Here is a 23,170-nt window from a genome sequence, read left to right on the forward strand (position 1 = left end):
AATTTTAACAAGGAGGAAGAGAGCCATTTGCCCAGTCTGGCAGTGGCTACCGCATCTACTGTAGGGGTGGAACCGAGCCAGAGTCTTGGGTGCCCCTGAAAATAATCACTTATGGAAAGTCCTGGAATTTAATGCATATAATAACGGAATAATGTTTTGAGGCCTGGTCAGTGGTGTGGGAAAAATAATGTATGGCTCAAATGAAGCATGTTTTGAAACTTGCCAGTCCAATGTGGCGCCTCGGTTATTCTGAGAGAATGGATGATGGACTTAATTTGGGCCAAATGGTATTAAACAAAATGACCAAATGCACAAGCAAAATATTGAGTATTGAAATCTAAAACATACCTGTATATTGTGTAAGGCAAGGCAAGTTTATTTATATAGCACATTTCATACACAGTGGCAGTTCACTGTGCTTTCCAGAAGTAAAAGCAAAACAGTAAACAATAGAAAATAAAATTATATAAAATAAATGGGGAAGAAAAATAATAAGAATTAAACAATAGTAGAAATAAAATAATAAAGTGAAGTAAAAGTTCAGTAAAAAAAAGCAGAATAAAATAGAATAAAAGTTAAGTAAAGTTTAAAACATGCAGAGACTGTAAAAGTTAAGAAAGTTTAAAACATGTAAAGATGACAATATTAATCATTTAGCAGAAAGCATCTGAAAACAGCTTGGTCTTTAGTCTAGATTTGAAGCTGCCAACAGCAGGAGCATTTTTAATGTCCTCTGGGAGTTGGTTCCATAGCTGTACTGCATAGTAGCTAAAAGCTGCTTCACCACACTTTGTTTTAACAACAGGTTTTACCAGTAAATTTTGCTGCTGCGATCTGGTATATCTGATTGGGTTAGGCCACTGCAACATATCAGAGAGGTAATTGGGCCCTGTACCATTTAGAGATTTGTACACCAGCAGCAATGCTTTAAAGTCAATTCTATAGCTTACTGGAAGCCAGTGAAGGGACCTTAGAATTGGAGTAATGTGCTCTGTTCTTTTTGTTCATGTGAGAACCCTAGCCGCTGCATTTTGAATCACCTGAAGGCGTTTGATGGTCTTTTTTGGCAGGCCTGTGAAAAGGCCATTGCAGTAATCAACCCTACTAGAGATGAAGGCATATATAAGTTTTTCCAGATCATTTTTTGACACAAGTCCTTTTAGTTTGGAAATGTTTTTTAGGTGATAAAATGCCGTTTTAGTGATTGCTTTCATGTGACTGTCAAAGTTTAGCTCGCTGTCAATGAAAACACCAAGATTTTTAACCATATCTTTTGTTTTAATCCCCTTTGTGTCAAGAATAGTGGTAATCCTGAGTCTTTCATCTTTTTTCCCAAATAGAATTACTTCTGTTTTATCTGTGTTCAGCTGAAGAAAATTTTGTGACATCCAGTTGTTGATTTGGTCGATACACTGGTAGAGACATTCAAGGGGGGCATAATCAGGTGATAGAGCAAAATAAATTTGGGTGTCATCTGCATAGCAGTGATACAAAATTGAGTTGTTCTTGATAATTTGTCCAAGTGGGAGCATATAAAGGTTGAATAGTAATGGTCCAAGAATCGACCCCTGGGGACACCACAGGTCAAGGACATTGATGTTGAGGTACAATTTCCCATGGTAACAAAGACGCTTCTATCTTTTAAGTATGATTTTAACCAATTGATAACTTTACCAGTCAACCCAACCCAGTGTTCAAGTGTAAATACAAAAAGAAAGAATTATTATTCTTTCGTAGCCATATTAAAAAAAACAGTTTCTGTTTGTAGATATTTTGGATATAGGACTATATTCAGAAATGAGTTATGTGAGTTAAGAGCAGTGAATCAAGTCATTGCTCAATTCACTGCTTCATGCTCACAAATAGCTTTGTGTGCTCACAATTCACTGCACCTCACGCTCTCTGTTAATAAGCACACTCGGGAACACTGTTCCACATGCTTAAATCAGCTGCCCTTGCACTCGCTCTTAATGATGCTATTCAAACACCACAGAAGCTACAGATATGCTACAGTTATACGTGGAGAGCACAGTTTGCCGAAAATTGAGGCATGTCTCATTTACACACAGTTCTGACCTTAAACTTCCTTAAGGCAATTTTTCTTGCTCGATATTGGCCAAAGTTAGGAGCAGTTTGATATTACCACAGTATGTCAGGTTGAAATGCACATTTTGAGCTGGAAACACACTAAAAACTGGAATGCCATTTGAAGCCCATATTACATACATAAATACGACACTACTAATTAATAGTACTGTCCCTTCAAAATCAGAGACATTGCTTACCTTGAGGGCCAGTTCTTTTATGGATACAATTATGAACAACACTTAAAGTGAACCATGAACATTGCCGTGTACTTAGTCAGCTTATCCTTCAAACCATGGGCACATTTTCTTTAGAGCACAGCACATTAAATTGACCGAAAACTTTGAGACCAAACACATGACATTGACCATTCAAAAACCCCAAAGTATTAAAAGCGAGATAAACAATGATGTCCCATACACACATTATGGTTCTGTGACATCAATTTAGTGTGTCATGTTTTCATTACATTTTGTGCACAAATAACCGTCAGCATGATAAACAAACCGTGCAGGTCTGAGCTCAGCCTTTTATATCGATGCCAAGATTTGAACCGACGTTGCAAAATCTGCTCCTTTCCTGGAAAGTGCACTAGACCACCCAGCCATGGAGGATTACATGGTGAGCTGAGATTATGTAATGTGGTGCTTACATAGTCAGTACACACTGGTACCACACCGCGACTGTGGAATCGCTACCTGAGGCTGGCACACCAATGACCATCTTACATTCTTAAACACGCTCGAACTCAGTTAAACATACACATACAGACAGGTGCCTCACTTCTATAGGCTTCAGCCAAAGACTGAGCCAAAAAAGCTAAATACTATAATAGGATGTGTTGGTTTATAAGCTTCAGAATAATGAGGATGGAAGCAATATTGTTAAAGTAAATTTATAAATATACAAGGATTAATGTGTTATTTACTAGACTTGCTTAAAACATATACGCAGAACCATGGCCTCACTTTCGTTTATAAACGCCTTGAGACCTCAAGAATGGCACAGGAATAGTTTTAAGCGTTAACAATAAATCTAATATAGTAATTTTTATGATTAAAGTGATTCATATAGGTAGCAGTCTGAGTGAATGACCTTGACGTCCGTAACGTTACAGCAGGAAGTCTATTGGTCTCATCGCCATTTGCGCTATACTAAAACACAGAGCTGACTGCATCTCCGATCCTCCATTTTGAGCTAATTTATCGCCTTGCCACGTAGATGTGTTGCTGCACAGGCCAGCAACATGACAGAAGCTGGATTTACTTTGCATTCATGGCCCAAGAATGTTCAAACTGCAAAGATTTGGACGCGTTCTGCGAGAAGTTCACGGGCACATTGGGCGCCTACGAAGTGGTCTCTCCTCTGCTCTGCACATTTTACTGAGGACTCGTACGAAACCTCTGATCTGTTGAGGAGCGTTGGCTATAAGCCCATACTGAAAGAGGGTGCAGTACCAACAATTAAAGGAAAAGAAAACTACAACAAAAGGAAAGTATTTATTTTATTATTATTTAAAAAAAAAAGGAAAGTAAGTTCAGTTGCACCAGTTCTCCCAGAGTGTGAGCTGAGGGTTGTTGGTAAAACCCGTGATGGAACGGGACGTGATATATTATCGCTTGGGCAGTGACCTCCCTGCAGTTGTTGCTAAAACCGGTGACATTCCGTCCGGTCCCAGGTTTTAGTAATTGCCTGAGCCGAGCAGTAATGGCGGAGTACTCAGTATGGAGAAAATGGAGAAGGAGTGGAGCAGTGGACAGTTCTGAGGAAGGCAGAAGATTCACGCTGAAACTGTCAACAAGGTAATGATCTTAAAATCCTTGTCTAAGAAACGAACTTAAAAATATGAGTGGAGCAGCCGTCTGATTTCTCTGCTGGATATCACTGCCATTTTGCCCTTACATGGAAGAAGCGAATGAACAGAGAACTGAACGAACAACTGAAAATCAGATTGTTTCAAAACAATCGGTCACAAGATCGGCCTTCAAGAAGCGAGAACACAGACGGGTAAGCTCCGACTCTCATTCGGATACAAAACAACAAAAACAACAAGTTGTTTACCTGCATTTAGATTAATACATGTAACTTGTATTGTGTGTTTAAGTTACCGGTATAAGATTATTTAATTTGCTTCAGAATGTGATTGTCTCAGTTCATCTGATTATTTAATTAGCCTTTTACATTTTATCAGTGAAAATGCATGCATGTACATGTGTGTTGCATAAGTTATAACACCTATCCTGTTTTAATGAGAGTCAACCCACAATCAGTGAAGTCAAATCAGTCTTAGTTGAGCGAGTCAGTAACGCTATTTCTTACTTTCGCCAGAAATTTTTATTTCTATGACTTTGGTCTATAGCTGCCAAAGGCCTCGGCCTTAAAACCGGTTACCGCTGTGACGTCACGCACTCAGGGCTGGCTGGCTCAGTGGGGCAGCTCGAATGCCAACTTTGCGGTCGATTTTAACGCTCAAAAATATTTTTTTATTCCCATTTATGCAGCATACAAGAGTCAAGGATGGAGATACTATCCACTCAGAAATGTATTTAAAAATAAAGGTTCTGCATATCTCCTTTAAGTGCTGTGTGGTTATCTAGATGCTATTGAAAAAAAAAAATCCAATGCTCTCAACCTTGGCAGTGTTAACTTATGCAGATATTTAATACTCTGCATGTAGATGCTGTCATTGTCATTTAGTTTAATGCTTTTGGTGGCACAATATTAACTTGTGGGCATGTTAACAAATGACCAAATGCAGTGACAAATGTGAACACATGAAGGTCCAAAACATCAAAAATGAATAATAAAAGCAAGGTCTGGTGTAGTAAATGTTTTTCTGCACTCATCTTTCAGAAAGTCAGCACAGAGCCAGCACAGAGTGGAGGAATGGAGCATGAGTGCCAGTGACTCATTAGAAGCATTTTTATTACTTATTAATAACGCAAAAGCAAAAATGACAAGCTGGCAAGACCCTGAACGTCAGCCAGTGGGATGGAAGATCTTGGAGAGAGAAACCTATCGGGTTACTCAGGCTTACCATGAAGTGCATAAAGCCTGGATGTCGTCGTGACGAGCAGTGAGTTATTAGCAAAACGCCATTTTTTAGAAGGAGCCCAGTGCTTTTGGATTGGGTTACACTGCACTTTTAAAGCAAATAGCACGGCAGTCTGGAAATGCCAAACGTTCCACTACTTCTTAATCCGACTACTCGGACACGTTGCTTGACGGGAAAAGGGGTTTTGGATGAAGAAAATGACTTCAGCATGAGCTGGCAGACCCAATACCGATGCGCAGACCTTTCCAAGAATAATACAAAACGGTGTCTCCACTGGACAGCATCTGAGCCAATCTTCATTTGCGGTGTGGGATGTTTTTTTTTTTTTTTCAACACGGTTAAACAAATCTTGACACTTTAAGAGCAAAAGGACACATTTGTTTGAAAGCAATGTTTCAGCTATGGTATGGTTCAGTGCACTGGACTAAATATTTATAAGGTAGCTACACTGATAATATACTGATACACCGATAACGTTGTGTATGAAGCACAAGATGTTCAGTGATTGTGACTGAATGAGTGAGGTCCAATAGTTCAGCAGCTCTTTTTGGATCTTTTTGGCATTATCAAATTATATCATTAAACATCTCCACATAAAGTGAAGGAGGTGTGGCATTATGGCCATCAATTACAGTTAAGATGTGGCTAACGATTTGTCACTTAAAATCAAACCACTTAAGCAATACAACATTGAAACAACTCGAAACAGTATTCTACTGACATATTGGCAGCATTAAATGCATATGCCATACACTGAGATCAAATTCTCTGAGAAAAAAGGAGACATTCCCCAACTTGGGGTGGCACGGTGGTGTAGTGGTTAGCACTATCGCCTCACAGCAAGAAGGTCCTGGGTTTGAGCCCAGCAGCCGATGGGGGGCCTTTCTGTGTGGAGTTTGCATGTTCTCCCCGTGTCTGTGTGGGTTTCCTTCGGGTGCTCCGGTTTCCCCCACAGTCCAAAGACATGCAGTTAGGTTAACATGGCCTGAAGGTTGGGTTGAAGTGCCCTTGAGCAAGGCACCTAACCCCCAACTGCTCCCTGGGCACTGTAGCATAGCTGCCTACTGCTCTGGGTATGTGTGTGTGCTCATTAGGGATAAGAGTACAGCATTATCTGTACCTGTATCCGTTAACCATATGAATTATCTGTATCCGTATCCGTACTCAGAGTGGGTGGGGCCTAACCCGGAAGTGGGCGGGATTTAACCTGGAAGTGGGTCTGGTTGTCTTGAAATGGGCGGGGCTTTAACCAGTATGTTATTTTAAGCATGCAATTGATATGGATTGATCAGAAATTGTTATATTTATTGCTGATTAGAAAACTATTTACAGGACAGCATCAGCATTGAGCTTCAGATCAATGGTTTTGATCACGATAGCAAACAAACTATTTACAGAACAAGTTATGCAACAATGAATACAACACATGCGGTTGCAATTATGAAATGAAATGTAATGAACGAGTTTTCATACTCAACATAACTTTCTTTTTTTAACTTTTAATTTTTTTACGATCAGTGTGATTTTTTTTTTTTGGTTCTTTTTTTTTTTTATTTCCACACCAGGTGTGTGTGTGTGTGTGTGTGTGTGTGTGTGTGTGTAGCTTAATTTGTAATATTATTTATACCACTACTACCTAGAAAGTGTCCGACACTCAGCACATGAAGTAAAATAAAACTGGTTAGAGCCAACTAACGGTTTAAAAAAAACTCCGATGACCGGCAGAGAGAGAGAGAGAGAGAGTGTGTGTGTGTAGCTTAATTTGTAATACTTATACCACTACTACCTTTATTTTTACATGAATTACAGCAAGAAAGTGTCAGACACTCAATGCGTGAAGTCAAAAAAACTGTTTTTAACCGATGGTTAAAAAAAGAAAAAAAAATCTCCGACAGACAGAGACACAACGCGAGTCGCTTTCTACCAAGCACCACGTCTGAACGAACCCACGTTTACCAGAACTCTACTGGTTATAAGTAAGTACAAACTGAAATAAAAACAAACTGAAGAAACCCGAAACGTCACCTGAGTGACTGAGGTAGAGACAGAGTGCTGTAATGCTGTGTGAGTGAGCAGAGTGGTGTGTGTAGGGGAGGGGCGCTGTGACGCTGTGTGAGGATTTTCATTCAGTCCGAGCACAGATATTGACTCGTATTACTCGTATAACACTCATACTCGGCAAAAGTGCTTTATCCGTACCAGATACTCGTTTCAGCCGAGTATCCGGCTCAACTCTAGTGCTCATTGCTCACTTGTGTGTGCATGTGTGTGTTCACTGCTTCAGATGGGTTAAATGCAGAGGAGAAATTTCACTGTGCTTAAGTATGTGCTTGAGTGTACGTGTGATAAATAAAGGCTTCTTGTCTTGTCTTTGTGTTAGTTATTGTAAGGTTACACACTCAAATACCAGAACTACTAGAGAGCCACTGTTGTTACCTTAACCAGTAATTGCTCAGCTCTATACTTGGATTGGATTCTGCCTCACTTGTAAGTCATTCTAATAAATAAATGTTAAAAAATACTTGAGCAGGCAGATGGAAAGAAGTGAGGTATGGCACTGAAATGCAGTTCAAACAAGTGCAACGACTAGCTAGGCTTTCCAATCATATCAAACGATTATCGAATATGTCTACAAAAGTCTAAAAGTCAGTGAGCAAATCCAAGCGTCCATGATGCCAAGAGAGAAAGAATTACAGTAAATGTAACAGCTTATTATTGGTCTCTTCTAAAAATGCAGCCCATTAGTGGCCTCACACGGAATCAATAATTCTTTACAAGCATCCGAAAATATCCTCTTTCCCAGCATGTGAAACAATATGTCGCCTGGCTGAGCTGTAAAACCCAGTATGCAAATAAACCTGCCAAATTTGCAAAAGAACAGAGAACTCGAAGAATGTACGACTGGCCTCGAAATGTTCACAAACTCGTTTCACCCTTCAAAGAGCCCTTTATCCTTGACCTGGGATCAGGCACTGATTAAAATAAGCACGCTTCACTTAACTGCCACAAAATCATAACGAGACACTAAGTCAATATTTTAAAATTGTGCCTGAACAGCTTCATCAAATAACTAAAGATATTTATGAAAATCTGGAGCCACTTCACCGCTGGAATAATCCAAAGTGCCTCAGAGCAAAGACAGCTTCTGTAAGAGTTGAGGTTGCATATTTAATGCATGTATGTATGTATCATTTGTCGCATTAAATCCAAAACCATGTTCAGTTTTTGATGATGTTTTCTAGTTTTTTTTTTCTTCCCCTTGCCAATTTTTCCTATTTTATCTCCAATTTGGTCACCTGCCAGTTCCCACCCATGAGCCCACTCATATACTGTATATGCCAACAACCAACCAGGGAAGGTGAAGACTAATGTGTGTTTTCTCTGAGACACAATAAGCCAACCAGACAGCCACATCTTTTTAAACTGCTGCTCATGCTGCATCACAGGGCAGTGGAACATTCAAAAGAAAGTGCTATCTGTCCTCTTGAGCATGAGACGTCCATGATTGGCTTGTCACTGTGATTGACAGGAGAGAGAGAGTATGCCACCCCTGCCACCCAGTAAGGCTGTGGCATCATCAACAGGTTGTGATATCATAGCATGAATGCGTTTCTGCTGTGCCACTTGAGAGTCTTTTTTCTGTTTCTAATAAAGTTCTGTGAAGGTGTAAGTGGACACACACTTATAACACTACAGTAGTAATCAACAAACAGACCTCGTAAGCTGTGTAAGAGTAGGTTTGGATGTATTTGCATGTGTACGAATGTGTTACAGTGTATATATTGTTTTTCTGAAGAGTTGCCTGTTAAAAGTGTATGTAAGTATATGGGTCTGTCTCAGAAACTGGGTACTGTGGGGGTACCCCACTAAATATACTCACAGTCAATAAACTACAGTATACGGTTTTGAATGGTGAGGTTGGTTTTAATTTGAAATAAAATGATGAAAGAAATAATACAGATAAAACTAAATCTTTGATGTGAATATTCAGAATTTGGCAAAAATTCTGCAAATTTGTGGAAAAATGGCAGCTTGATCTGGGACATGATAAATGGTTGACTACATCACATTCCCTTAAAAAGGTTGTAGTCCACTGAAAAGTCTACAGTTATCACTAATTGTATTTTAAGTTGTAACTTTATACACCTAAGGATTGGTGCGCTCACAGAATAATCATAACCGTAATAAAACATCATGCAAAATATTTGATCACCATCATAACTCCATTTTCCGCATACCCAAAACCAATACGATCGTGTGTTTTGATCTAAACGGAAAGCCTCAGGGTCAAGGTCACTACCTCACCAAAAGTAGTAACTTAAAATCACTACGCCATATAAACATTTAGTTATAAATCTGCGATTTTGTTTTTTAAAATGAAAGCTGAAAGTTAGGTATAGAATATGTTTCTTACAGAATGTGTTACGATGGTAGCTGGTCTTGTATGAATTTCTGAGCTATAAAATGAGTTGTGGTCTGTTTTTTACCGTAGCGTGTTATTTGTGTGCGGGGAAGGACACACATTAACAATTTGCGTGTGTAGAATGGAATTTTCCACTCCAACAGTTAGAAGTTGATCATGCTTCCATTTGCGGTCTTTCTGTTACGCGGGTGATCTGTTCGGACGTTATCACTGAAAAGGTGAGTTTTGACGGTTTTATTTTGTTTTAGTCTTGCAGTATAAGGCAATAGAATGTTTCTTTTTCATCTTACTTTCATATTTCGTAGTGTTTGCGTATTTTTGGCCAATATTTTGCAACCATGGTCAATTTAGATCGAACTTTTGATCGAATCTACGGCCAGTCATTTTGCCCCGCCCCCGCCTCACGCTCCGTCTGGTGCGGTAGTGATGTCCCGTTACTCGCGCGCCGCAGCAGAGACCCGCGCGACCTTCAGCCGGTACAGTCGCTGTTCTTTTACCACCGCCGTTATTCTCATCTTTCCGGTGTGTTCTTGATTTTTCCATTGTGTCCTATTTTGCCATATCAAATACCCAAAATGTATCATATTATTCATATTTAAGTGAATAATCAATTCAGTCATCATAACTTGGCATTTTTAACCCAAGCAATCAAAAAGAGGAAATTTATTCAATATTTTCACTCATCTGTGAAGGAGGAGCTTTAATTCTTCATGATGTAGTTATTTTATATGTAAATCAATTTTACAAAAGCATTTGAATTGTAATAAAAAAAAAATTCCACAGTGGAGGCCAGATAAAGCAAGATATTATCTTTATTCTTATTAAACATGACAAAAGAAACATTGAGTGTTAGGTAAATGCAAAAAAAATAGTAAAATTAGAAAATTTATTTTTTGACCATAATGTCCCAAATGAGAGACCGGTTTCTGAGACGGACCCATATATGAATGTAAGTTTCTGATAAATATCTAAATAATGTGTTGAAATGAATGTGTGAGAACATACGTTCCTCTAATGATACGTGGATCTGTAATTGGCCTCGGATCAGGCGGCAGCTTGAACCATCTCCTCCACACACTCCACAGTTATCTGGCTTAGTGTTGCTGCCCAGCTGCCTATCACAGCCCACTTCCTGCCGAGAGGAGAGGAACAAAGAGCAAAAAGCAACAAAGCTCAGTATGGAGAATCAGTTCTTATTGCTTGCTCAGTTTAAATAATTTGAAAGGTGTCAGGCCTATGGTATTACTGGTTTTAAAGAACAAATCAATTAACATTTCATCAAATAAAATTAATTCTACATAAATTCAAAAAGGCAGATTTGATTTTCTGATCACAGGTTGAAATCCGGATTTGGGTCTTCACAATTTGTACATTTTTCGTACAATGGTCATGCTACATTTATAAACGAGAAGGGCACTTGGTAGCGTGCATACCTCCGCTAAGTCACATATTTGGATTTGCATCAAAATCTAATCAATTGTTCTTTTGTCCACGGCCCACGTTTCCTCAATTTCATCAAAATCCATTCACTACTTTTTGAGTTACGTTTGGAACAGCACTGTAAAAAAAAAAAGTTACGCCAACTTAAAAATTCAAGGCAACTTACTGCACAGGATTTTTGAGTTTATGTGACAACTAAGATTTTTATGTTTTGAAGAAAGTTGTGCCAACTTATACTTTTGCTCTCAGATAACTTAGCCTTCATATTCACACAAACTTAATTTTTTCAGTTTTACATGAGAAGAATTCAACTTTAAGGCCACTAATCTTTCATTCAAGTAAAAACTTCAAAATTTGAGTTCAATTTTCTTTTTATCCCACAATAAAACAAATAACAATCCAGTTCAAATAGCATGTTTATTTTAACATGATGGTAGCAAATGACGTGCAGTTTGCAATTTGTCAACCTTTTGAATATGTATGTGTTTTAATAGAGTCACTCTTTATGTTCACTGTATGCATATTATCCACCATTGTATGCCATTTGTAGCATTTTAATTGGCTGGTACTGAATTGTTTGCACATTTCGTTTGTCAAATTAGCTTCAGGCTTAAAATAAGTGAATGTGTGACTTAACAAAAAAGCACTGCCACTCCAGTTTTATAGCAGTTTTGCTACCATCATGTTAAAATAAACATGCTATTTGAACTGGATTGTTATTTGTTTTATTGTGGAATAAAAAGAAAATTGAACTCAAATTTTGAAGTTTTTACTTGGATGAAAGATTAGTGGCCTTAAAGTTGAATTCTTCTCATGTAAAACTGAAAAAATTAAGTTTGTGTGAATATGAAGGCTAAGTTATCTGAGAGCAAAAGTATAAGTTGGCACAACTTTCTTCAAAACATAAAAATCTTAGTTGTCACATGAACTCAAAAATCCTGTGCAGTAAGTTGCCTTGAATTTTTAAGTTGGCGTCACTTTTTTTTTTTTACAGTGAGGCAAAAAAATAAAAAAATCCTGAATCCACATACATATCTGGATTTGCATGAAAATCTAATCAGTGGTTCCTTGGCCCATGGTCCACCTTTCCTCAAAATTTCATCAAAATCTAGTATCCAGTACTTTTTGAGTTACGTTAGGAATAAGACAAACAAACTGAGGTGAAAACATAACCTCCTCCAACAAAGTTGGTCATGGTTATGTTGCTAATGTACACAAATACAGTTTGAGTGCTTTGACTGAAGTGGACACCACTGAGACCTGAAGGAGAATCTGTAAACCCTCAGTGTGATGTAAAGTACATAAAGACTGATGCATGTGTTGTCTAATAAGTGCTAGAATGTCTGAAAAGATTCCATGAAACCATTTATTTTACCTTTTTATCAACAGAAGGGAGATTAGTATTTGAGTACAAAAAGCAAACTTCGAAATGAGCATTCTTTCATGAGCAGTCTTTCTCTATACATTTATTTCTCTCTATCCATCTCTTTCTCTTATACACAGCTGCACAGTTCATCTACACAATGAGAAATGTAGTTTCAGCCACAAATTGTTGTGAAACTAAAACCCAGCCAGTCACAGACCTACCTAAACCTACAGTCTCCTTAAAGTCCCACATACTTCAAAACATTAGTGTACTGCCTTTCTATTTCAGTCTATGGTTATAGACCATCAGTAAATTATGATATGGTTACTGAGATCAATAGTACGACTCACAAATGAAGTATGAAGACACTATGTATTGGTCAGACTGGGTACAAAGATTGTTAGGTCTCATTTTAGTGTTTGATTCATACAATAATGACCCTAGCAGACTCTTCTATAATGGATTTGTTTGTAAATTAAGAGGAAATCCTTTCCATGAACCTTTACCACAGGAATTACTTGGCTAAGTGTTTAAACATCAATGGTGCCAATTTTCCTCCCCAGATCATCCATACTGTCGAAAGAATAGCTACTGGAATATTTCCATGCCTTGCATTGAATGCATAATATGAAAGTTGGTAGTTTACAATGGTAAAAACAGTCAAAAAGTTATTATACAGGGTGGGCCAAAAGTAGGTATACACTGTTTTGTGTACTGATATGTGTAAAGTGTATACCTACTTTTGGCCCACCCTGTGTATATATATATATATATATATATATATATATATATATATATATATATATATATATATATATAGAGAGAGAGAGAGAGAGAGAGAGAGAGAGAGAGTAGCTCAATTGCCTCAGGGTTCAACATTTTCTGTGCTCTGAGATGCTTTTCTGCTCACCACAGTTGTAAAGTGTGGTTATTTGTTTTACTCTAGCCTTTCTGTCAGCTCAATCTGCCAAACACAACATGTGATCACATTTTTTCTTCAGTCCTGATGTTTGACGTGAACATTAACTGAAGGTCTTGACTTGTACCATTTTTTGAATTGTGATACTGCCACACGATTGGCTGATTGCATGTGTGTGTGTGTTGCTCGTAAAAACTACATTTATATATTCTGACAATTAAATATGCTGTTCAGTCATGCAATTATCCCATCAATCAATCACATGGAAGCAGAATAATGTGAAAAACACAGAAAGTGGATAGTTGAAGACTGGAAAAACATCTTTTTCCAATCTTCAACTGTTCAGTTTCGGTGAGTCTATACTACAGGTGGACAAAGTACCCAACTTCATTACTTAAGTCGAAGTACAGATCCCACTGGTCAAATGTTACTCCGATACAAGTGAAAGTTATACAGTCAAATTTTTACTGAAGTTAAAGTACTGAAGTGCTTGCTTTTAAAAATACTTAAGTATTAAAAGTACATTTTCTGTCAACGCATTATTGTATTATTGGCACAATGCTTACAAAGCCTAATGCTGTTACCAAAGACAGAAATGTGAATTCACAAAATGAACACATGCTGTGCATCATGGTGGTTTAACGGTAAGCTAGCTTGTTAGTGAAGCTCCACCTGACATGCTAGCCAACTCTTTTCATACTCAAAATCATATTGGGTAGCTAATGCTACTAGAAAAGAAAGATTTCAACATTCTGTTTATTTGGCAAGATTATGCTAAAACATATTTCTGAAAGGACTTCAGATAAGTTAATGTTATTCATGTTAGTGTAACTCCATTTTCATATGCTAACTAACAGTGTCCAAGTTAACTAGCTATATGTTAACGTTAGCCGTGGACAAGGCGACGGCAACTTGGTGGAAAAATCCATAGAAAGTCATTTGACTAACCAGACTGCATAGCTATTGCAATGTTATTGCTAGCTCTAAAAGCATAGACAACTTCGTTGCAAGCTTTCTCTTGGAATAAAACGTTTATATAGAGCAATATGCTTCCACAGGTCAGGTGGCGAGATTTTGTAGGCCATGATGTGGTTCATTTTCGCCAAACAAAGCAAACATTTAAAACGAAACGAATCTTTAATCCTTTCAGAAAACTGAAACATGGGTTTGAGGTATGGCCATGGGTGTGTGTGCATTCCCTAGAAGAACCACCTCCTTCCTTCTGCCATCAACTGATCATGTTAAATAACACTGCTGAGAAATCACTGCACTTGATTTTATATGGTCTATGGACGTGACGTGACCCTAGTGATTACTGATAGGCTATCTCAGTGTCACCTGCAAAAAAACCAATCACGCTTTAGAAAAGAAAAGAAAAAAACCCTCCTCTTTCAAAGCTGCTTCATAGTAATGAGTAACGAGGACCTTGATAGAAATGTAGTGGAGTAAAAAGTATGATATTTGCCTTTCAAATATAGTGAAGTTAAAGTCATAAGTTTCAAAAAAAAAAAAAATACTCGAGTAAAGTACAGATACTCAAAAAGTGTACTTAAGTACAGTACTCAAGTAAATGTACTTCATTACTGTCCACCTCTGGCCTATACCCATTGTAGCCTCAGATTCCTGTTCTTGGCTGACAGGAGTGGAATCCGATCTTTTGCTTTTGTTGCTCAATTGCCTCAGGGTTCAACATTTTGTGTGCTCTGAGATGCTTTTCTGCTCACCACAGTTGTAAAGTGTGGTTATTTGTTTTACTCTAGCCTTCCTGTCAGCTCAATCTGCCAAGCACAACATGTGATCACATTTTTTCCTCAATCCTGCTGTTTGACGTGAACATTAACTGAAGGTCTTGACTTGTACCATTTTTTGAATTGTGATACTGCCACATGATTGGCTGATTGGATGACTGCATGATAATTTAAGTTTCTTGATAAAGTGGTCACTGAATGTGTAGACAAATAGACAGACAGACATAATATAAGACCTCTCTTAATTTGATTTGCTTGTGCTCAGACCTAGCCAGATCCAAGTGTAACTTTCCAGAAATGTCCTAGACACCCTAGATAGAGATGGTATGACTCACCTGGCATATGCCATTAATGCACATATCCAGAGAATCTGCTTTACAGCGAGTGCCATCCAGCACTTTAGGTGCCAGTTCCACCACTAAGCTCTTCCCTCGAGCCTGGCACTTAAGGGCACAGGGCGAGATCGGGTCATAGCTCACTGGAATCCACTCATACGTCTGTCCCTGGTATTTGATGTCATTGTGGGCGGAGCACTGCTGAGCTCTGAAGTCACCTGACTCAGCAGGGCAGTCCTTATCAGAGAAACAAACACATTAGTTTTCTTAATTACTCTCTCAAAACATTATAATACATCAAAGTTCTCATAATTTAAAATGGCACAATCTCTTTGAAAATGGGATATCATTTGCAATTTTAGACAACATATTTGGTAAGATCAGTAACTTTACATTATTGCAGCTAGTTAAGATATATTACTGTGCAAAAGTCTTTGGCACCCTATTTTTTTCATACCGGTACAAACTTGGTTATAGATTTTGATTTTATGACTTTTACATTAGGACGGCACGGTGGTGTAGTGGTTAGCGCTGTTGCCTCACAGCAAGAAGATCCGGGTTCATGGCCGGCGAGGGCCTTTCTGTGTGGAGTTTGCATGTTGTCCGCATGGGTTCCCTCCGGGTGCTCCGGTTTCCCCCACAGTCCAAAGACATGCAGGTTAGGTTAACTGGTGACTCTAAATTGACCGTAGGCGTGAATGTGAGTGTGCATGGTTGTCTGTGTCTATGTGTCAGCCCTGTGATGAGCTGGCGACTTGTCCAGGGTGTACCCCGCCTTTCGCCCGTAGTCAGCTGGGATAGGCTCCAGCTTGCCTGCGACCCTGTAGAACAGGATAAAGCACCTAGAGATAATGAGATGAGATGAGAATGAGACTTCTACATTATCTAGTCGGTACAAAAACATTTTAGAGTCCAAACATTTGTTTTCCAGCACAAAATTAAATGTTACATCAAAAAAAAATTTGTATCTGAGCAGCATATTACATAAGAGAGCGCTTTTCAGATTAAAAAAGAAAACATAATGAAGGCTGCTGGGTTTTGGTGTAAAATGAAGAAGCGAGTGTGACAGTCAAAGTGTCCAGAAGAACTGTGGCTGGTTCTGTAAGATGCTCAGTAAAACCTACAGCTCGTTTCCTTATAAAGCTGCACTCATTGTACCTGAGAATACTATTTTTTTTTTTTAAAAGCAAAGGGTCGTCTCACACCAAATATTGACTTTGTTTCATTTATTATGGCTGACTGCTGTTTATAGTGGTTTTTAATGTTGAAACATTTCATTTCATTATTTTTAAGCCATTTTTGGTCGACATGTGCCTAAGACTTTTGCACAGGACTGTATATACTAAAAAAAAAGTTTATTTGACACCCCTGTGATTATTTTATCTTCTTCTTTTTTTAACCATATTCTAGAAGCTTGTTTTTGAAGACATTTAAGTTACAGCCTGCATTTGCTGATATGCAGTTCTTTATTTGACCATTATTAATAAAATTAATATTAAAAACCTATAAATTACATTTATAGGTTTTTACTCCAGGCATTTTGAAACACATTTTTTTCTTTTATTCATAATCCACAATTGCTCCATGATCTCCAGATCCCGATCCAGGGTCTATCCTGGAAACACTGGACAATGATGATCAGACAGGCTGATAACATATTCCATTTAATAGTTACATATTCTAGTTGTCGGCTTTGCCGCTCAGAGGATTTGTAAATTATCGTGCTGTTTAAGTCAAGCTCCTGGATATTAGGAAATACAATAAATTAAATCCCAAACTGTAGCCCAATCTTAATACACTGTCTTGGAAGAGACAGATTTTCAGGTGTGGGATCAGATGAAATTATCCGATTGTATAATTGTTATCTTAGAAAATACAGTATCCAAGGCATTTCTATTTACATTCCAGTAATTTATCAGATGCTCTTATCCAGAGCGAAGTACAACATGCTCAGTGTTAGGGTTTTGCTGGGATTCGAACCTGGTTCGTTGGTGTGATAATCCAGCAAACCCCCACTAGGCCACCAGGGGGATGACTCAAATGCAGAGGCGTGAGGCAGAAGTAGAAAAAGAATCAAAAGGTTTATTTAAACTATATACACTATATACAGGGCAAAACAAAAGACAAAAAAAACCCAAAGAGTATAATCCAAAAGAAAAGCAAAGTGCAAAAATACAAAAGCTAAGAAGATCAAAAAACACAGTACAAAGGAAACTGGAGATAAACATAACAGCACAAAGACTCCGTGACAAGAGGACTGAACTCAGGGGTATAAATAGACAAACTAATTAAGGACACAGGTGAAGATAATTAGGCAATTAACACAAACACAAAACACAGGAACAGTGGCGGCCTCTAGAGGCCAAAATAAACACGACATGAAAAGGAAATAACAGCGGCCTCTAGAGGCCAAAACAGTCCTAGTCCTAACAGGACCCCCCCCTCTAGGAGCGTCTCCTGACGTTCCCAGGGCGATCCGGATGGGCCGAATGGAAGTCCCGACATAGTTCTTTATCAAGGACATCCCGAGCAGGAACCCAGCAGCGCTCCTCAGGACCATAGCCCTCCCAGTCCACCAGATATTGCAACCCGCCGCGGACCCGGCGGGAGTCAAGCAGGCGATTCACAGTGAACACAGTCTGCCCCTGGAAGATGCGGGGGGGTGGGGGGTTCCTAGGGGCAGGGGCATACGTAGACGTCAGTACGGGCCGTAACAGGGAAACATGGAAAGTGGGGTTGATCCTCAGAGTCCGGGGCAACTGGAGCCGGTAGGAGACAGGGTTCACCCTGCGCACCACCTTGAAGGGGCCAATGTAGCGAGGAGCAAGCTTGCGGTTCTCCACCCGCAGTGGAAGGTCCTTAGTGGACAGCCAAACACGCTGCCCAGGGCGGAAAGCGTGTGCAGGTCTTCTATGGCGGTTGGCCTGAGTCTGGTTGGTTCTGGAGGTCTGTATGAGGGTCTTCCTGACCTTGCTCCAGGTCTTGCGACACCGTCTCACATATTGGTTGACCGAGGGCACCCCCGCGTCCTCCTCTTGGCCCGGGCTTGATGTGGGACGTACAAGAGGCCTGGTGGCCCCGTCCCAGGACCGGGGTCCTGGCGTTGGGCTCGTCGGACAGCCTCCTCAATACCCCAGCGGACAGGGGCCACAATCCGGGACACAGGGATAATAGGCCCGACTTCATTCTCCCTGTTAGTGGCAGAGAACAGTCTGGACAGTGCGTCAGGTTTGGTGTTCTTGGAGCCGGGGCGGTATGAGAGGGTGAAGTCAAACCGACTGAAAAACAGGGCCCACCTAGCCTGTCGAGGGTTCAGTCTCTTGGCTTGCTGGAGGTACTCCAGGTTCTTGTGGTCAGTCCAAACCAGGAATGGATGTTGTGCTCCCTCCAGCCAGTGCCTCCACTCCTCAAGGGCCAGTTTGACCGCTAGCAGTTCTCGATCCCCCACATCGTACCGGGACTCAGCAGGACTCAGGCGGTGGGAGAAGTAAGCGCAGGGGTGCAGCTTTCCTTCCGAACGTTGAGAGAGCACCGCGCCGACACCACTGTCCGAGGCGTCCACCTCCACGATGAATGGTTGGGAGGTGTCCGGGAGAACCAGAATGGGTGCCGTGCAGAAGCGGTCCTTGAGGTCTTTGAACGCCTTTTCTGCCTGAGGAGACCAGCCATAAGATCCACCTGTCCCTTTGGTGAGGTCAGACATGGGTGCTGCCACAGAACTGAAGTTCCTGATGAACTTGCGGTAGAAGTTAGCGAATCCTAAGAACCGCTGAACCTCCTTAACGGACTTGGGAGTAGGCCAATCCCGGACGGCCAGGGTCTTGGCAGGGTCCATTTGGAGTTGGCCTGTCCGTACAATAAATCCCAGAAAGGAGACCTCGGGAACATGAAATTCGCATTTCTGGGCCTTGGCGAACAGATTGTTCTGTAGCAGCCTCTGGAGAACCTGGCGGACATGGTGGCGGTGCTCCTGCACGGTCTTGGAAAAGATAAGGATGTCGTCGAGGTAGACAAAAACGTATAGGTTAATCATGTCCCTTAAGACGTCGTTGATTAGGGCCTGAAAAACAGCTGGTGCGTTGGTGAGTCCGAAGGGCATCACCTGGTATTCGTAGTGCCCAGACGGGGTGTTAAAGGCAGTCTTCCACTCGTCTCCCTGTCGGATACGGATGAGGTGGTATGCGTTCCGTAGGTCCAACTTGGTGAAGACGGTGGCGCCTTGGAGCAGGTCGAAAGCTGTGGACATCAGCGGAAGGGGATATCGGTTGCGCACAGTGATCTTATTCAGGCCCCTGTAATCAATACATGGTCGGAGCCCCCCATCCTTCTTGCCGACAAAGAAGAAGCCGGCTCCAGCAGGTGAAGTGGAGGGTCGAATAAACCCAGAGACCAGGGCATCTTTGAGGTATTCCTCCATGGCCTTGCGTTCTGGCTGAGAGAGTGAAAACAGTCTGCCACGAGGAGGGGTAGTCCCAGGGAGCAAGTCGATGGCACAGTCGTAGGCCCGGTGCGGAGGAAGAACGGCGGCCCTGCTCTTGCTGAATACCTCCTTGAGATCCCAGTACTCTGTGGGAACTTGAGATAACTCAGTGAGATCAGGGGGCTCGGCAGGAGACACAGGAGAGCTAGAGAGCAGACAAGAGGCATGGCATGCAGGGCCCCATTCCACAACCTGGCTTGTTACCCAGTCTATGCGAGGGTTGTGGCGAGTAAGCCAAGGAAGGCCTAGAATAACTGGGAACTCAGGTGAAGGAATCAGGTGCAGGGATATTTCTTCCTTGTGACCTTGAGACTGGAGGAAAACTGGAGAAGTAACTTGGGTGACTCTTCCATCACCTAACGCTTGGCCATCGAGGGCAGACACAGACAGTGGGACTTCAAGAGGTGCAGTCGGAATATTGATGCTTTGGGCGAAGTGAATATCCATAAAGTTCCCAGCCGCCCCTGAGTCTATCAAAGCTTGACAAGAGTGGACAGACTCACCCCAGGAGATGGAGACCGGGATGTAGATTCCTTGGCCAGGGAGTCCGGGAGAGAGGGTAGGCCCCGTCACAACCCTCCCTCGGCTGGACGGGGCGGTCCTTTTCCCAAGAGTTCGGGACATGATGCTCGGAAGTGACCAGGATTGCCACAGTAGATGCAGCACTTGTCTCTCCTTCTGCGCTCCCTCTCAGATGCGGAGAGGCGAGTACGACCCACTTGCATGGGTTCTGGACAGTCACTGAAGGAGGTAGACGGTCTCCAGGTAGAGGTAGGGAGGCTGGGGGGGCTCAAGGCTTGGTGGCGTTCTCTCATCCTGTTGTCCAGACGAATAGCATGTGAGATGAGGGTTTCGAGGTCACTTGGGCATCCAATAGAGGCCAGACCGTCCTTGATGGGGTCAGACAGACCATGGTGGAAGGCTGACACCAGGGCAGTCTCGTTCCATCCACTTACTGCTGCGAGTGTTCGGAACGAGATGGCGTAATCTGCGACGCTTCCTCCTTGCCGGATGGACATGAGCTTTCGGGCTGCATTGGTACTGATGTCTGCCTGATCGAAGACCCGAAGCATCTCTTCAGAAAACAGCTGGAAATCAAAGCACTCAGGTCCCTGTCTTTGCCAGATAGCAGTAGCCCAGGCTCGCGCCTTACCAGCTAATAAGGTGATCACAAAGGCAATCTTGCGGCGATCCGTAGTGTAGGTGGTAGGCTGAAGCTCAAAGGTGAGTTGACACTGGGTAAGGAACTCTCGGCACTCACTGTGCTTGCCGTCATACCTCTGTGGTGCAGGAAGGCTGGGTTCGCGAGGTGAAGAAGGCAGCATTGCAGGAGGCACTGGAGCAGGAGTGGGAGCTGGATCAGGAGCAGGAACTGGATCAGGAGCAGGAGATGCAGGCAGAGATGTCAGCTGTGCCAGGGTTTTCCCAATTTGCTGAAGCAGTTCCTCGTGGCGAGCGAGGGCCTCACGTTGGCTGGTGAGCGTACGTCCATGAGCGTCCATGGTCGCTCCGAAGCGTGTCAAAGCTGCCATAATTCCCTGAAGGTTGGCCGGGTAGACAGTTGAAGCAGCCTCTGCTGAGTCGGTCATGACGGAGTCTTTCTGTTAGGGTTTTGCTGGGATTCGAACCTGGTTCGTTGGTGTGATAATCCAGCAAACCCCCACTAGGCCACCAGGGGGATGACTCAAATGCAGAGGCGTGAGGCGGAAGTAGAAAAAGAATCAAAAGGTTTATTTAAACTATATACACTATATACAGGGCAAAACAAAAGACAAAAAAAACCCAAAGAGTATAATCCAAAAGAAAAGCAAAGTGCAAAAATACAAAAGCTAAGAAGATCAAAAAACACAGTACAAAGGAAACTGGAGATAAACATAACAGCACAAAGACTCCGTGACAAGAGGACTGAACTCAGGGGTATAAATAGACAAACTAATTAAGGACACAGGTGAAGATAATTAGGCAATTAACACAAACACAAAACACAGGAACAGTGGCGGCCTCTAGAGGCCAAAATAAACACGACATGAAAAGGAAATAACAGCGGCCTCTAGAGGCCAAAACAGTCCTAGTCCTAACACTCAGAGTAGCCTGGGGAGCAGATAGGGGTTAGGTGCCTTGCTCAAGGGCACTTCAGCCATTCCTGCTGGTCCAGGGAATTGAACCAATAACCTTTTGGTCTCAAAGCTGCTTCTCGAACCATTAGGCCATGGATTCCCCAATTTACATGATTATAGCACATATCACATACATCAATTTCCTAAAAAATAAAATGATAAAAAATAAATAAAATAAAAAGGACTTCTGTACGGTATCATTCCCAATTTTCCAAATGTTAGGAGCCAGAGTAGACCACAAGAAAGCAGTTTAAGTGCACACTTTTACCTGAAGAAGTTGATTCTCTAAAAAGCTGTCTTTTTAAAACCAATTAATAATCAAATTTGCCACATTAATGCCATCTGCACCATTTATTTATTCTGAGTCCTTCTTTAACAGCGTGGGAAAATATCCAGAGAAACTGTACTTATTTTTCAATAATTATTATTATTATTATTGCATTTTTCACAAATTGCTCCTGTCATTTCGCTGGTTTGTTTACATTCTAAGTGGAAATTATTTTGTTGGATGTTTTGTATAAAGTTTTTATTTATCAAATTTGCAAAAATAAAAATAAAAATGCTCTGTTTCTCAAAATCCAGCGAATGTGGATAGAATAAAACAGTTATTCCACTCAATCTTGTTGTACATGGCTTATAGCCAACTTGGTGCTACGCGCCTCGTCAGCTATCAGCTCATGTACGACTCGAGTTCATGGAATAACTGTTAAATATAAAGGTGCTTAAAAACCTGACTATTACACTAAAATTCAGGTGTCTGTATTAGATTCTTCAATATCTAGTAAAGATTTTAATCTGAATATTTGATGAATTCAGATAATAATTGCATTATTAGTGTGGAAGTAAACGTGTATAAATTGCAATCATAGTGCTGGTGTGTAGCTTGGTTCCTCCTGTTTTTGACCAACACCTATCTTAAGGAATTGCCTTCAGTGACTGTGTTTATGTATGATCTGACGTACACACTGGATTATGAAGTAGATTCTTGGACAAACCTAAATAAAGAAAGGCTGTATCCAGCGCCAACATCCAACTGCCTGTGTCTAACACGTCACACATTTACTATTCATACTGCCAGGTTTTAGGTGATATAGGAAGCACAGCCCTTGAGTGTGAAAACTGAGAAAGAAGGTGCGACCAAAGCTTCTTTTTTTAACCATGATTTCTATTTTCTTAGTCTTGGACCAGATGTGCGTACGTCA

The 23,170-nt window shown here is 41.0% G+C and overlaps 1 protein-coding gene across 1 annotated transcript in view; it reads right to left on the minus strand.

Moving 5' to 3' along the window:
• Positions 1-23,170, minus strand: part of adamtsl3 (ADAMTS-like 3) — a 464,545-nt gene that overhangs the window by 154,273 nt on the left and 287,102 nt on the right. Inside the window, exons 6-7 of the mRNA XM_060941127.1 lie at positions 15,372-15,608; positions 10,569-10,695 (exon numbers count right to left, since the gene is read on the minus strand). Coding sequence (XP_060797110.1) covers positions 10,569-10,695; positions 15,372-15,608 — 364 coding nt within the window. The remainder of the gene's footprint in view (positions 1-10,568; positions 10,696-15,371; positions 15,609-23,170) is intronic.

This window comes from Neoarius graeffei, chromosome 15, assembly GCF_027579695.1.
Source record: "Neoarius graeffei isolate fNeoGra1 chromosome 15, fNeoGra1.pri, whole genome shotgun sequence".
Lineage (NCBI taxonomy): Eukaryota > Metazoa > Chordata > Actinopteri > Siluriformes > Ariidae > Neoarius > Neoarius graeffei.